The sequence below is a fragment of the Phaenicophaeus curvirostris genome, chromosome 6 (assembly GCF_032191515.1).
Source record: "Phaenicophaeus curvirostris isolate KB17595 chromosome 6, BPBGC_Pcur_1.0, whole genome shotgun sequence".
NCBI classification, from domain to species: domain Eukaryota; kingdom Metazoa; phylum Chordata; class Aves; order Cuculiformes; family Cuculidae; genus Phaenicophaeus; species Phaenicophaeus curvirostris.
In genome coordinates this window covers 47549650-47563608 of record NC_091397.1, presented here as the reverse complement: position 1 = coordinate 47563608, position 13959 = coordinate 47549650, and the positions used below count along the sequence as shown (strand labels likewise).

The window sequence follows — 13959 nt, the reverse complement described above, 5'->3', positions numbered from 1 at the left end:
CAGCACTCGATTTTAAGAAAAACTTGAACTGATGTTCTTGTACAAATAACACATAGGCACTTACCTGATGTATCTTTGATTTGGCAACTTCTATTAAAGCTCCACTTTCAGCTTTTTGATTTGAGGAATCTTTATTTGTATTATTACCTGACTGAGTGTCAAACAAAAAAATAATGTTACTATTAGTCACCTTTTAAATTCAGTTTACAGATTCTTTCATAAGCTATTTCTATCAATCTTACACGAAGAAGAAAAATCAGTATTTAATAGTCAAAGAATACACATCCCACTAAATACCATGACTTCAGCTTAAAAACAAACATCCAAGAACAACCACAGCAGCCTATGAACAGGAGAATTCTATACTGACATTAGTGTTATGCTATGCTGCTCTGTGGTTGAGGTATTTTAAGAACTCTCTTACCCAGAAAGGTGATAAGCACATTCTAGAGTCTCTCTTTAATATTTTCTTCAGTAGAATTACTATAAACTTAAAGATAAAATGTTTTATCTCAAGTGTGACATTCCAGCAACAAGAAAACACTGAAGGGTCCTCTTTTCACTTCCAAGCCACTTCTTATTCCAATGATTTTTTTCCACAAGGCACATAGGAAAGATCTCATTTCAAAATGAGACATACTTTCAGAAACTATGTAAAAAAGATGGTTGATAACCCATGCTATGGTAAATAATAGCAATTCCCCTCTGACACCGATTTCTCTTTCAAACTTAGTCTCATATGGTCATAAACCAAAAAAAAACAAGGAACACTGTATATTTGACCCTGAAGACAACTATCTTCCCAATGCATGTCTCTGACTTGAGAAATACACTTCCCAAGGGTGAAAGAGGGAACAAAGAGCTACTGAATACAATTAACTCAGTTACAATGTATATTAATTGGTGTCAGAAGTTAGAGGTGATCTAACAGTTTTATAATTCAAAAATATTTTAAAAGAGCAATTTTGGTCTGAGTTAAACCATACTTCTGATACAGACTTGGTAGCATTCATGAGATGTTAAGCTTACCTCATTTTTTCCATTCTTGCTGTTATTGTTGCCCTGTGAAATCATCTTTTCCAGAACAGCAAGCAGATGCAAGGCTTTCTCAGCTTGGTAAGTCAGCAGGTATAAGTCTACAAGCAAGAAGCATACAGCCTGGGCAAACTTCTCTTCTGTACAAAGTAAAGTGGTAAAAATTATTTTCCTGCTCTAACGACAATCCTTTCAAACACGACTGACGAAAAAAAAGAAAAATCATAGAATAGTTAGGGATGGAAGGGACGTTAAAGATCATCTAGTTCCAACCCCCCTGCCACAGGGAGGGACATGACATATCCATGGGGATATTAGATCAGGTTACCCAAGGCCCCATCCAACATGGCCTTAAACATCTCCAGGGCAGCCACAAGTTCCCTTGGCAACCTGTTTGTGTCTCACCACTCTCATGGTGAAGAAATTCTTCCTAATGTCTAGTCTAAATCTGCCCTTATACCTGTTCACCCTCGTCCTATCACCACAAGCCTTTATGATCAGTCCCTCTCCCTTTCCAGTGGAAAGTCACCACAAGATCTCCTCGGAGCCTTCTCCTCTCTAGGCTGAACAAGCCCAACTCTCCCAGCCTGTCCTTATATAGAAGCTGCTCCAGCCCTCCGATCATCTTTGCAGCCCTCCTCTGGACCCGTTTCAACAGCTCCACATCCTCCTTACATTGAGGATTCCAGAACTGGACACAATACTCCAGGTGAGATCTCAAAAGAGAGCAATAAAGGGGCAGAATCACTGCCCTCCACCTGCTGGCCACACTTCTTTTGATGCAGCCCAGGACACTGTTGGCCTTCTGGGCTGCGAGTGCACACATGCTGAGCTTCTCATCAACCAGCACCCCCAAGTCCTTCTCTGCAGGGCTGCTCTCAATCACATCATCCCCCATCCTGTACTGAAATCAGGCACTGACCCAACCCAGGTGCAGGACCTTGCACTTGGCCCTGTTGAACCTCATGATGTTCTCACAGGCCCACTGCTCCAGCCTCTCCAGGTCCCGCTGGATGACATCCTGGACTTCCACTGTGGCAACTACACCACTCAGCTTGGTGTCATCTGCAAACTTGCTGGGGGTGCACCCAATCTTGCTGTCTATCATTGATGAAGGTATTAAACACCAGTCTCAGTACAGACCCCTGAGAGATACCACTTATCATGGATCTCCACCCGGACTTCGAGCCATTGACCACTACTTTTTGAATATGACCCTCCAACAAGATTTTTATCCACGTACCGTTCACCCATCAAATCCACATCTCTCCCAATTTAGGGAGGAGGATCTTGTGGGGACCATGCTGGAGGCTTTACATAAGTCTAGATAGACCACATCCATTGGTTTACCCATGGCGACTACTGAGATTACCCCGTCATAGAAAGCCACTAAGTTGGTCACACAGGATTTGGCCCTGGTGAAGCCATGCTGGCTGCCATTTAATCACCTCCACATCCATCATGTGCTTTAGCATAGCTTCTAGGAGGATCTGTTCCATGACATTTCCAGGCACAGAGGTGAGGCTGACAGGTCGGTAGTTCCCAGGGCCGTCTTTCCTGCCCTTTTTAAAAATGGGCACGTTACCCTTCTTCCAGTCACCAGGGACTTCTCCTAATTGCCATGACTTTTCAAATATCACGGAGAGTGGCTTGGCAACCACACCTGCCAATTCCCTTAGGACTCTGGGATGCATCCCATCAGGTCCCATAGACTTATATATGTTCAGGTTCCTCAGGTGGTCATGAACCTGATCCTCCTCTACAGTGGGATGGAGTTTACCTCCCTGGTCACCACCTTGCCGTCCCATGTCCCAGGAGGGGTGAGGAGAGCAGTTAATCAGTTAAGACTGAGACAAATAAAAAAGTGTATCTTTTTATATAAAGTGTACCTATGCTACACTGAGAAAAATCAATATATTACATAAAACAACCCAAACAGACATCTACACAATGTAGATAAGTACATATACTGAAAAAAGGTAACTCATTCAAAGAGCATCAGTACAAAAGCACAGACGAAAGACAGCTTAACATGTACTCATGTTTGTAGATTTTTGAGAAGGGGTTTAAACAGATCAACACCAATTTTGAGGTGAAACACAGTAGCATTTACTTAATTTACCGAGATACACACATACATCCTTCAGCCTTGCCACCTCTAAAATTCAACAAGGATTATGAAGTACAGTAATTCCACTATACAGGGTGCCATAGTTCATGGAATCTGGGGACTTTATATTCAAGTATGAGCACATACAACATGCAGGCATTTAAAAATGTGAATATCCTAACATATATACACCCACTCACAAAGTTGTACGATGACTTAAAATACTAGATATTAAATAATTAGCTTGTATGTATTATTTACATTAATACCTCTTAAAGTTTTCAAAAATCCATTTCATTTTTTTATATACTTGTCTGTTAAACGTCTCTGAAGTTCCTCCCCCCCGAATTCAACTGTTGTCCTTGATATAAGTAAAACATTCTTCATTCCACAGCCTACTTTTTTAGAACCATATTAGGCAATTTACAAATCACTCATCTGACAGTGAGAAAGAACGAATAATGTTTGCGTAGTTATTGCATGAACAAAACTCTTCTTTCTCTCTACATACCAAAAGGCTCTATAAACTGGTACAGCTTCTCCCCAACTGATATAGCTTCAGTATACTGACGCAGATGATACAAAATAACAGCTTGATTGTAGTACAGCATACTATTTTCAACATCATCTAAACCATCCATTTCTTCAACAGCAGAGTGAACCTGAAAAAAAACTCCACTTGTTTCATTAAACTTTCAATACCTACGATATTGAAAAGTGTCAAATACATAAAAGAAAATAATCCAAAGTTATCAATTTGTCTAAAGTTAGGTTAGCAAGAGTTATAAGCTAACAAACTTGGTTGTTCAACATAAATGCAGGAAAAAAATGACAATTAAACAAAAAGCCATTGATTGAGTAGTAAAGTAACAGTTTCACTATTTTTTATTTCACAAACTATTTCAGATTCATATGACATACCAGGTCATTCTATGGTTAAAATCTCTGAAACATGTCAGTTTCAGATCAACTATAAAAACACTGTCCTAAATGATTAAACAGCCTCAGAGGTTTAAAAGTAATGTTACTTTTTTATTCCTTTCTTAAATCTAGGGGACAACTGGCAAAATTTTATTCCTATTTCACTGGAAGACCTCCCCAACATTAGTAATATTCAAAATCAAGTACCACATCAGTATGTTTGCTTTACCTGGTTCTTCAGCTGGTTAAGGGTTTGCCTCAAATTGTCTGTTGTAGTCTGGTTACTCTTACAGAACTCTGCAACAGCAGTATTCAAAGTTATTTTGTAGTCATCTTTGTTGATGTCTTGAAGGGTATTTAGGTGTTGCAAACAAGCATCATAGTTTCCAGCCTGGAAATTGCAAGCATACCAGAAACATTCATTAGATGTTATATAGTTTAAACTAGTCAGCTACTAAGTGTTAATGAAAGTAGCCTCTGAGTTTAGAGAGCATTGTATTTCCTCTATCAACACCAAGTGAAGCCAACTGAACTTCTCACAAGTACATATTATCCTGCATAACGAATGAAGAAGTAAGTCTACAAGTTGAGGTCATACCCAAACTTCAAGAAGAATTCTGAAGGACAAATGGAGTAGTTAATTATCATAAAACAGATGCTTCCACGTAAAGCATTACTCTGATTCCCCTTCAACATATTATTTTGAGTTTCAAGATTCTTTATTTCCTCAGTTTTCATTATCTTTCCCTATCACATGTACACTGACTACAGTTGCTTACATAAGTTCTAGTCCATCATTTTATGTTCATTCTTCACTTCATCTGGAGAGAATGCGAGTTACAACTTAGTCTGCACAAGTCAGCTTAAGACAGGTTGGAAAAAGAGGGTGCCACTTTCCCAGTACAAGTTTAAATAATATTTTTACAAGTTTTAGCTGTTGAATGAAGTATTCAATCAAGTAGGCATGCCTAAACAGAAACTAAGACCAAAGCATGATGCTCCTCTGAGGTGTGATTTAATAAAGAAAGCCTTTTCTTTGACCTTAGGAACAGGCAAGGACTTCACAATGGCTCACCTCTTTCTGTTTTCATTTTTAGTCTTCTCTGTGTTTGTGCAGGAGGAATTTAGCAGCATTGAGGAATGAAAGAACTCCAGAGTCTTTCAGCTATGTTAAGCCTAAATGATCCTTCACTCTCTACTGATCAATTCTGGTACAGAAATAATTACCTTCACCCCTACTGTACCAGGGCTCCTTCCAACCTAGCCAGTCAGATAAGCAGATTCATTTCCATCTCTGTCGATGCTTCACAGTCAAAAGCTATGCTCTTGAGTACTGCAACAACTCTCCACTTCCTCCTCCTTTTTTATGTGCTGCTCCATGGAGCTTCTCCTAGGCTCCTGCCTAACTTCCTCTATTCGGGGAAGAATTACAACAGAGAAAGGTTCTGTGGCCCTTCTGCTCTTCCCAATAAAGTTGCCATTCTGCAGCTACACTCAACAGAGCAATCCCAGTCCTCAGCAATCCTTCAGCCTCCTGTGGAAGCACAATTACTCAATACACAGAGATGTAGCAAGACATTGACACACTGTTATTTCCACAACTCTTAAGTATCAACAACATGGATTGTTTAGTGATCACCTGCAATAACACACGGACTTTCATATCAACTGTTCGCATGCTCTTCAATCAACACAGTTCATCTCCCAATGATTTTCTTCATGTTTCACACTATGAGCTTCTTTTCAACAGGAGTAGATTTCAGATCACAGCAACAAGAAGTTTCTAACCACAATTGGATTAAAGACCTTTAACTCTTAAGATGCTCGGCTTATTTTGTGATGTTTTTCCTCACCCAACAGTTCTGTACTCTACTAGACGTGATCTAGAATATAATATCTATTTCATATTACTCCTATCACAATTGAAATTGGAAATGCAATATGATGAAGCAGCATGCAAGGCAGTCTGCAAAGCTATTTACAGCAACTAAATAGCAAGGAAAATTGGCAAGCAAAGCATCAGACTAATTCTGTTGACATCTGTCACCACTTCAAAATTCCATGAACTTAAAAGAATTCTTAAAGCAAGAAAAAAAAAAAAGATAAACAAGATATATTGACCAGTATAAAACTAAAGATGAAGTCATCAGCAGTTCAAAAGTATTTTAAGCACAGATCTGTGGGCAAGGTGGAAAACAGATGACCCTTTCCTTTGCCTTCATTTCACAGGATCAAATGCCAGTGAGCAAAAAGTTATTGAAAAAGATTAACCAAGCAAGAAAGCACTCAAGAAGACACCAGCAAACATCAGCTGTAGTCAGCTAAAGGACCAACTACATGCACAACATTCCAGACAAAATTAAAGAGCGAAACATGCAAGCAGGAACTTCAAAAGACAGTATTTAATTTCTTCCCCTGATCTACTCCAAAACTGAATTATGCAAGGCATTGTGTAGATAGAGATACACACATTGCCTGCAGGTGTTGTGTTGAAGAACATGTTTTAATGTAAAGTGACAGAACAGCATACAATGCTTTTTGTGAAAGAACATAGCAAGAAAAAGGGTTGTTTGGTTGCTGTTTCTTCAATACCTGCAATTCCTTTAAACCTTTTAAAGCAAAATTTTTAGCCTGAAAAGATTAATTCTTTAGAGAGATCATGCATTTCCAAGGCTAACACAGAAGCAGCCTGCTTCTTCTAATTAACTCATTATACATATTTTAAGGCTATCAAGTTTTGAGAATCAAGATTAAACAGACTCTCATCCACTTTGTTGAAGTACCCCCTTCAGTCTCCACACATCATAGCAGCCGGAAAATGCAAATGCTGACTTTGTAACCCAACTAGCACTACTTTTGGTATAATAACCTGTTAATATATTTGCAGCTGTGCTAAGCAAACAGGGAAAATAATTATATAAGCCCATTTAGCAGTTATGTAGTAAATTAGAAGTCTCAATTTGGCTTTGTCTTACCAGAAAAGCTTGTAATGCGTTGTTTGACAATTCCTTTTCCTGATCAGTAATCCCAGAAGTACCCGCTCCTTCATGTTTCTCAGAACCTTGATCTGTAAAGCGGACAGAAGATTATAAGAAAGTTAAAAAATGTGATGACAGCTATTTAGCTTAAAAACTTTGTTTCTTCCAGTTCTCCAGATCCTCCTGCCTGAACAGGTAACTTTCCAGACCACTGCAGCACTGCCTCTCTACTACAGTAGAACATCTCGAGTTATCCTATACTCCCAGTGAACTGCTTTCCAGAAAATGTAAATGTAATAACCCCAGCTAAATTACTGTGCTCAATCAATAACCAAAGTCATGCGAGTTAACTGACAATGCATATATTTTAGATTTCTCTTTAAAGTTGCAACCATACGTTAGTCTTGTCTCTATTTGAACAAAAAATGAGCACTGAAGGCCACACATGACAAAATAAATATAATACTGGGATAGATGAAATAACCATACATCCAGTATGCTGCTTCCTAAGCAACAAACAAGGAATGCTTTAGCGAACAACAAAAAACAGAGCAAACACCCCATTCAGCTCCCTGCTTTGGAAGAATAAGCATCCCTAAATAAGAGGCTGAAATAGGACTAACATTGTTGTTAATCACTGACAGACATATCTTTTAAAAACTCTCTATAATGTTGTACTTTCCAACATACTCCATCAAATGCTACCTAGCGATTATACCGCAAGTCACAAACAAATGCTGCCTATTCACTTTTTCAGCCTTGCTCCCTATCTTATAGATCTTTCTTTGACTCGACTCTCATCCAAGATGAACACACAGAGTTTGTCCTGCATCTTATTTACATGTTTTTTTCCCAGAATTTTCTCCAGCTCTACTATATCCTTTTCCAGACTAAGAGAAGAACAGCATGTAGCAATTATGACACCCCTTTGAGCTTCTATATAGCAATATAATAATGTTTTAGTTGTCTTCAGTTTCTTTTATATAGAATCCCTAATGTTTTACCTTTCAGTTACTATGGAGCATGTTTCTCAAAAAGAGTACACTGTATCCTTTTATCATTACGTAACGACAGTTCAGTGAAGTCATGAAAAAACACAGGAGACACATTCCATGCCAAAGCAGATGAAAAAAAATCACACCAAACCATTCCTTGTACAGAACACAACCCAATGGGAAAAAAAACAACAAACCACCAACCCAAAACACCACACAACCACCAGACCAGACAGCTTATCTCCAGAAACATTAACTCATGTGCTAGAGCATATTAAAAAATCATTTAATGCTTTTGAAACTTTTGAGACTTTATAAACCAGCAATGGCTTCCACTTTTGCAGAAAACTATTTTTTGACTTACACAGTGGAAGCTTTGCTCTGACCTACATTTTGCTACCTTTATAGTTTAGGTAGGCTTTGTAAATTCAATGCCTTCTTCCTCTTCTCTAGAATTCAGAGATGTAATGCAGACTCTGCTAATTTTATTTTCACTTTGAACAACTGAAAACACCTATTTATGAGCTCCACTGCAAAATCCACTCCCCATTATCACCAATATATCTGGATCATCTGCTGCTGACTATGGAAATTAACAAATATAGGACAAACAACATTATTACAGGGCAATCAAACCTGGGAAGATTCATCAGTTAACATCCACAGCAGGAATAAAGCAGACTTAGTAATCTATTCACAGTCTGTGCTTCTTGCTGGGAAGACAGCGAGATCCCTTCCATTGCCCTGTGCAATAACACATTTGAGCAAGAACTGTAAATACTTGGTTGTGACTTTCATATCGCATCAAGATGCCAAGGAAGTCAAGATTTTAAAGTCTCAACAATCTTACACCTTCAAGTTACAAAGTGATTTAGACAAAATTCATGATTCCTCTACTTCAGTACTCTGAAGGGATGGGTCCTCGGGGGGCTACAGAACTGCATGCACCTGCTATAAAATCTGTGTGTGCTCAAGGCATTGATCAACACCACTTGCACTGCCTTTTCCTGGAAATGGAAAGACAGGAGAGACAATTAAACCACAGAAAGGCCCAGAAAAATTTTGATTAAACAAGGTTTTCTGCAGCAATAGAGGAAAGGAACAAGCACCTTTCCTTCAGGCTAAATGCAGATATGGTTCTTGTTCCAATCTTGCAGTTGTACAGCTGAACAGAAAGCCATTGCCCTCCAAGGATCTGTAGAACAGCAGCGAATAAGCACACTCATTTTCTCCTCAAACTTTCGTAACAGTAATGTCACCTGCTGTACTTGCTTAGCACCCCTTTCAGAATATGCTAGTGAAAGTAACCTTAGTACAGAGACATGAGACTCTAAAACTTTTGAAGTTGATAACACTTGGTCTGGTCAAGAGGTTCCTCATGCAATAGTTTAACTAGCCGAGTGCCATCAACTACCGAGAACATTAGTGATACTGCCATGGTATGCAGGTTTGTAAAAAAAGCATCTCAGATGAAGGTGAGCTTACGGAAGTCTGAATCCTGAAGTAAAATGTCTTCAGTTAATTGAAGGACAAACCAAGGAGACTTTTGTTCAAGTTGTGCAACAAAAGCACCGCTTATATAGCTGTTTGATATATTTCCTAGGGAAAAATCAGGACAAGTCTACTAATTTCACTGGCTCTAAGTCTGCTGGTACACTTAAAAAAAAAAAACAAACCCCCAAAAAAAATCACCTACAAAATTAAACTGAGGACTACTTTAAGCAAAAACAGAGCTGTTCCTTTCCCCGTAAAGTCAGTTTTATGGCTGTAAGCCAATCAACTGCACCTACTACAACTCAGTAAACAAAGCAGTTTTGCAAAACCTGAACTGAAAGCTTGTAAAGAATAAAACTAAAGTTCAGCTGATGTAGTTCACCACATAGCTCTTCCCTTTGAAGAAAAAAACCCCAAAACACTTTGGCTGCTCTCTCTGCCTAAACACACTTGAAACCTGTTATAGAGCTGCAGTCCTTCTAATCTACTGTAATCATGCCAGTCTTGTTTAGACCAGGATCTACTGCTTCAGTAAATCTTCATTATCAAGAGATCTCACAGACAGGAATCTGCCTGGTGCAAGATACTGAAAAGAACCCTCCATTTTCATTTAAATGGGGGGAGGAAAAAGAACCACTTTTGCTCTCTTGGCTGCAAATGGCTACCAAGTACTTGCAAATAAAACTTACTACCGTACCTCTCAAGGCATTTGAAAATGAAACAAGTAGGTACATTGCTCCCTGGCAAATCATACCGCATGCCAGTTGCTTGCTCTGATCTGGTGATCTTTGGCATTCTAGCAGAAGCACGTGGTGCAGGTGACAAATGGCACACCAGTCACTACCGACATTCCCCTGTCCAAACAGTAGCTACAATTATCAGCTGAAATACCTGAAACAGTGCAGATTCTCTGCTTTACAAATTACAGGAATTGACTTATCTCTGTAAACTTAAACATGGACCTGTTTAGCTTTTCATTTTGTCCAACTTCCACAAGTACCGAGCAACTCTAAAACCAATACTTGTCAGGCTAATGATGGGGAAAAAAGGGGCAACCTGGAAAAGGATGTAAAAATCAGATTTTGATCTGGAGAAGGTTGCTGCACTGAGTTTGAAGTTAAAGCAGCAAGTCAGAAAATTATCTTCCTAGTTAGCAATCCAGAGGCCTGAGCAGCAGAAACACTAAGTCATGGAAGCTTGTTTGCCTTGCAAACAAGTTCCTACAAGTTGTTCCTACTGAAGACAGCAAAACTTTGGGAAAACTAACTCTAGAAGAGGAAAAAAGGAAAAGCATTACATTGCTACCAAAAAGAGAGATTGCACACCTCATCGACTTTCTGACACATCATTTAAGCTACAAAAAGCCACATCTCCCACATACACATACCCTAAGACACTTGGACAGTGACTGCAGTCATTACCTTTCTCATACCTGTTCTCCATACCTGCAAGGAATGTTGTTCCTAAGCTGTCTTTTTCCTAGGCCCTGTAAATTATATCTTACATGAACTGTGCTATTGAATACCAGAGCATCTCTGGAATTACCGTTTCAGTTCCAAACTCTACAGGCAGGGGGATAATCTCTTTCTTGGAAGGGGAAGAATCCGTCACATGATTCTTGCTCCAGAAGCATTTTAAAGGGTATGAAGACCAGCCAGAGTGTTCAGCCTTTATAACTGATGACGATTTATGGCACCGAGACTACATTTTTTCTATGAAGCACTGCACTGTTAGTGTAAATATACTAGACTTCAATGCTGTACACTAAAAAGCAAATACTTCTCAACCGAAAGTTATTTGTAACTCACTGCTACGAAGGAGTAAAGCATGCACAATATTTTGCCATAGCTCACATCTTTCATCCATTTAGGCACACACTTTTCTTTTAAGCAAGTACGGCTGAAAAGTTTTTTCAACACTTCCAAGAACAACAACAAAAGCCATACAAAAGAAAACATGTCAATTTCTTCTTGTAATTTAGGTGATGTTTACAGTGCTTACAAATAAACACAGGATAATTTAGTACACATCACACTAATATTTCCCAAAATTGTTTTCAGATACTGGGGATTTTCACATTTAACACCCAGAGAAAAAATGCTTGAGGTGATTTTAAATAATGCTGAAAAAAATGAAGAACACGAGTAGATCCTGTTTGCTTTCCTCCACGTTGCACCCTTCTCTGTCCCCACTGAGCTGCCATCCAAGGAAAGGATGCTTGATGCTTCCTGCAAAGAGGCCATCTTGCACAAAGAGTTTTCTTATGGGGAATGTTCGAGCAGTCACTTATCAAGTGAATGAATTACACAGCAACTGCACTTCAAGGTTTGTTTTGGGTGTTGCACAGAATCATTGAATGGTTTGCATCGTACAGGACCTGAAAGATGTCCAGTTCCACCCGCCCTGCCATGGGCAGGGACACCTCCCACCAGCCCAGGCTGCCCAAGGCCCCATCCAGCCTGACCTTGAACACCTCCAGGGATGGGGCATCTCCACCTTCCCTGGGCAACCTGTGCCAGGGCCTCACCAGCCTCAGTGTGAAGAAATTCCTCCTAATGTCTAATCTAAATCTTCACCCTTACAATTTAAAGCTGTCCCCCCTAGTCCTATCACTCCATGCCCTTATAAACAGTCCCTCCTCAGCTTTCTTGTAGCCCCTTCAGGTGCTGGAAGGCTGCTATAAGGTCTGCCTGGAGCCTTCTCTTCTCCAGGCTGAACAAACCCAACTCTCTCAGCCTGTCTTCTATTTACTAGATGATTTATTTTTTGATCTTAGTGATTTCTCTCCGCAGTGCCTTGTCAGGCCCGAGTTTAGGCAAGACCCATTCATCCCCTAAAACCAAAGTGGCAACTCCGAGGGCATCAGACTGAGCTCTGGACTCTCAGCACTAACACGAAGTGCCCGAACCCCCCCAGCACCTCCCGAACGCAGCAGTTTCACAACTCAACCCAGAAGCCCAACTCCCGCAGCGCTTATCAAACTCGGGGCGACCCCCTGCCCTCACCAGCGTCGCCCATAACGCTGTCCCCACCGAACCCTTCCCGGCAGGGCGGCTGTCACAGCTCAGCCCCCTCGCCGAGGGCACGGAGAGCCCCGTCCCCGGCCGGTGACCCCCGGGACGCGGCCCCGCGGCTGCTCGCACGGGGTACTACTTCCTCGGCGGAAGGAAAGGGCGCACAGCCATGCGCCGTTTCTCCTCCGCACCAGGGTCGCAGGGCCCTCAACGCCCCCCACCCAAGAGCGTATCCCTCCGCACCTGGCGGCCCGGGCCCGCGGCGGTCACCGCACCGGGTCCCCTCGCAACTCACCCGCAGCCTTGTCCGCCGCCATCTCCCCGCGCTGTACGGCCGACAGGGCCGAGGGTCTGACCTCCAGTCTAGGGTCGAGCAGGTGGCAGCACGGCCAACCGGGACGGCTGTCGTCGCCTCCCCCCTCGCTCTAGCCCCGGAACTACTTTCTTCGCTGCCGCCCCGCGCCCAGTCACCCGCCGCTTCCGGGTTCCCGGCGGCCTACGCGACGTCCGGCCGGTGCCCGGGGCGGCGCGCGCGTGACGCCAGCGACACGCGGGGCTGGGGGGGAGGAGGAGGGGGCGCGCATGCGCACAGCGGGGAACCAGCAGCGCGCGGGGGTTGCCTCGGCAACGCGGGGCGGGGGGATCCTGTTGGAGTCGTGGAGCTATAGGCTGGGGTTGGAAGGGACCGTAAAGCCCATCCAGTTCACGGCCAGGGACACCTCCCACCAGCCCAGGCTGCCCAAGGCTCCATCCAGCCTGCCCTTGGACACCTCCAGGGATGGGGCAGCCACAGCTTCCCTGGGCAACCTGTGCCAGGGCCTCACGACCCTCAGCGTGAAGAAATTCCTCCTTATGTCTAATCTAAATCTGCCCCTCTCCAGTTTATACCTGCTCCCACTCATCCTATCACTACAAGCCTCTATAAACAGTCCCTCCTCAGCTTTCTTGCAGCCCCTTCAAGTACTGGAAGGTCGCTATAAGATCTCCTCGGAGCCTTCCCCAGGCTGAACAACCCCCACTCCCTCAGCCTGTCCTCGTATGGAAGGTGTTCCAGTGCTCTGATCATCTTTGTAGCCTCCGCTGGACCCTTTCCAACAGCTCCACATCCTTCTTATGCTGAGGATTCCAGAACTGGACACAATACTCCAGGTGAGGTCTCACAAGAGAGGAAAAGAGGGGCAGAATCACCTCCCTTGACCTGCTGGCCACACTTCTTTTGATGCAGCCCAGGACACTGTTGGCCTTCCGGGCTGTGAGCGCACATTGCTGGCTCATGTTGAGCTTCTCATCAACCAGCACCCCCAAGTCCTTCTCTGCAGGGCTGCTCTCAATCACATCATCCCCTATCCTGTACTGAAATCGGGGATTGCCCTCACCCAGATGTAGGACCTTGCACTTGGCCCTGTTGAACC

At 42.3% G+C, this 13959-nt stretch overlaps 1 protein-coding gene across 3 annotated transcripts in view; it reads right to left on the bottom strand.

Annotated features, from left to right (window-relative positions):
- Positions 1 to 12998, bottom strand: part of CNOT10 (CCR4-NOT transcription complex subunit 10) — a 34659-nt gene extending 21661 nt beyond the window's left edge. For 2 of the 3 annotated variants that reach the window (XM_069860085.1, XM_069860086.1), the window contains exons 1-6: positions 12843 to 12998; positions 7042 to 7133; positions 4296 to 4457; positions 3657 to 3807; positions 1030 to 1175; positions 65 to 151 (exon numbers count right to left, since the gene is read on the bottom strand). In XM_069860085.1, coding sequence (XP_069716186.1) covers positions 65 to 151; positions 1030 to 1175; positions 3657 to 3807; positions 4296 to 4457; positions 7042 to 7133; positions 12843 to 12864 — 660 coding nt within the window. In that variant the 5' untranslated portion in view covers positions 12865 to 12998. Of the gene's footprint in view, positions 1 to 64; positions 152 to 1029; positions 1176 to 3656; positions 3808 to 4295; positions 4458 to 5141; positions 5584 to 7041; positions 7134 to 12842 lie in introns of those variants that run through there. The other variant, XM_069860088.1, reaches the window with a different exon arrangement.
- Between the last annotated feature and the right edge of the window lie 961 nt (positions 12999 to 13959).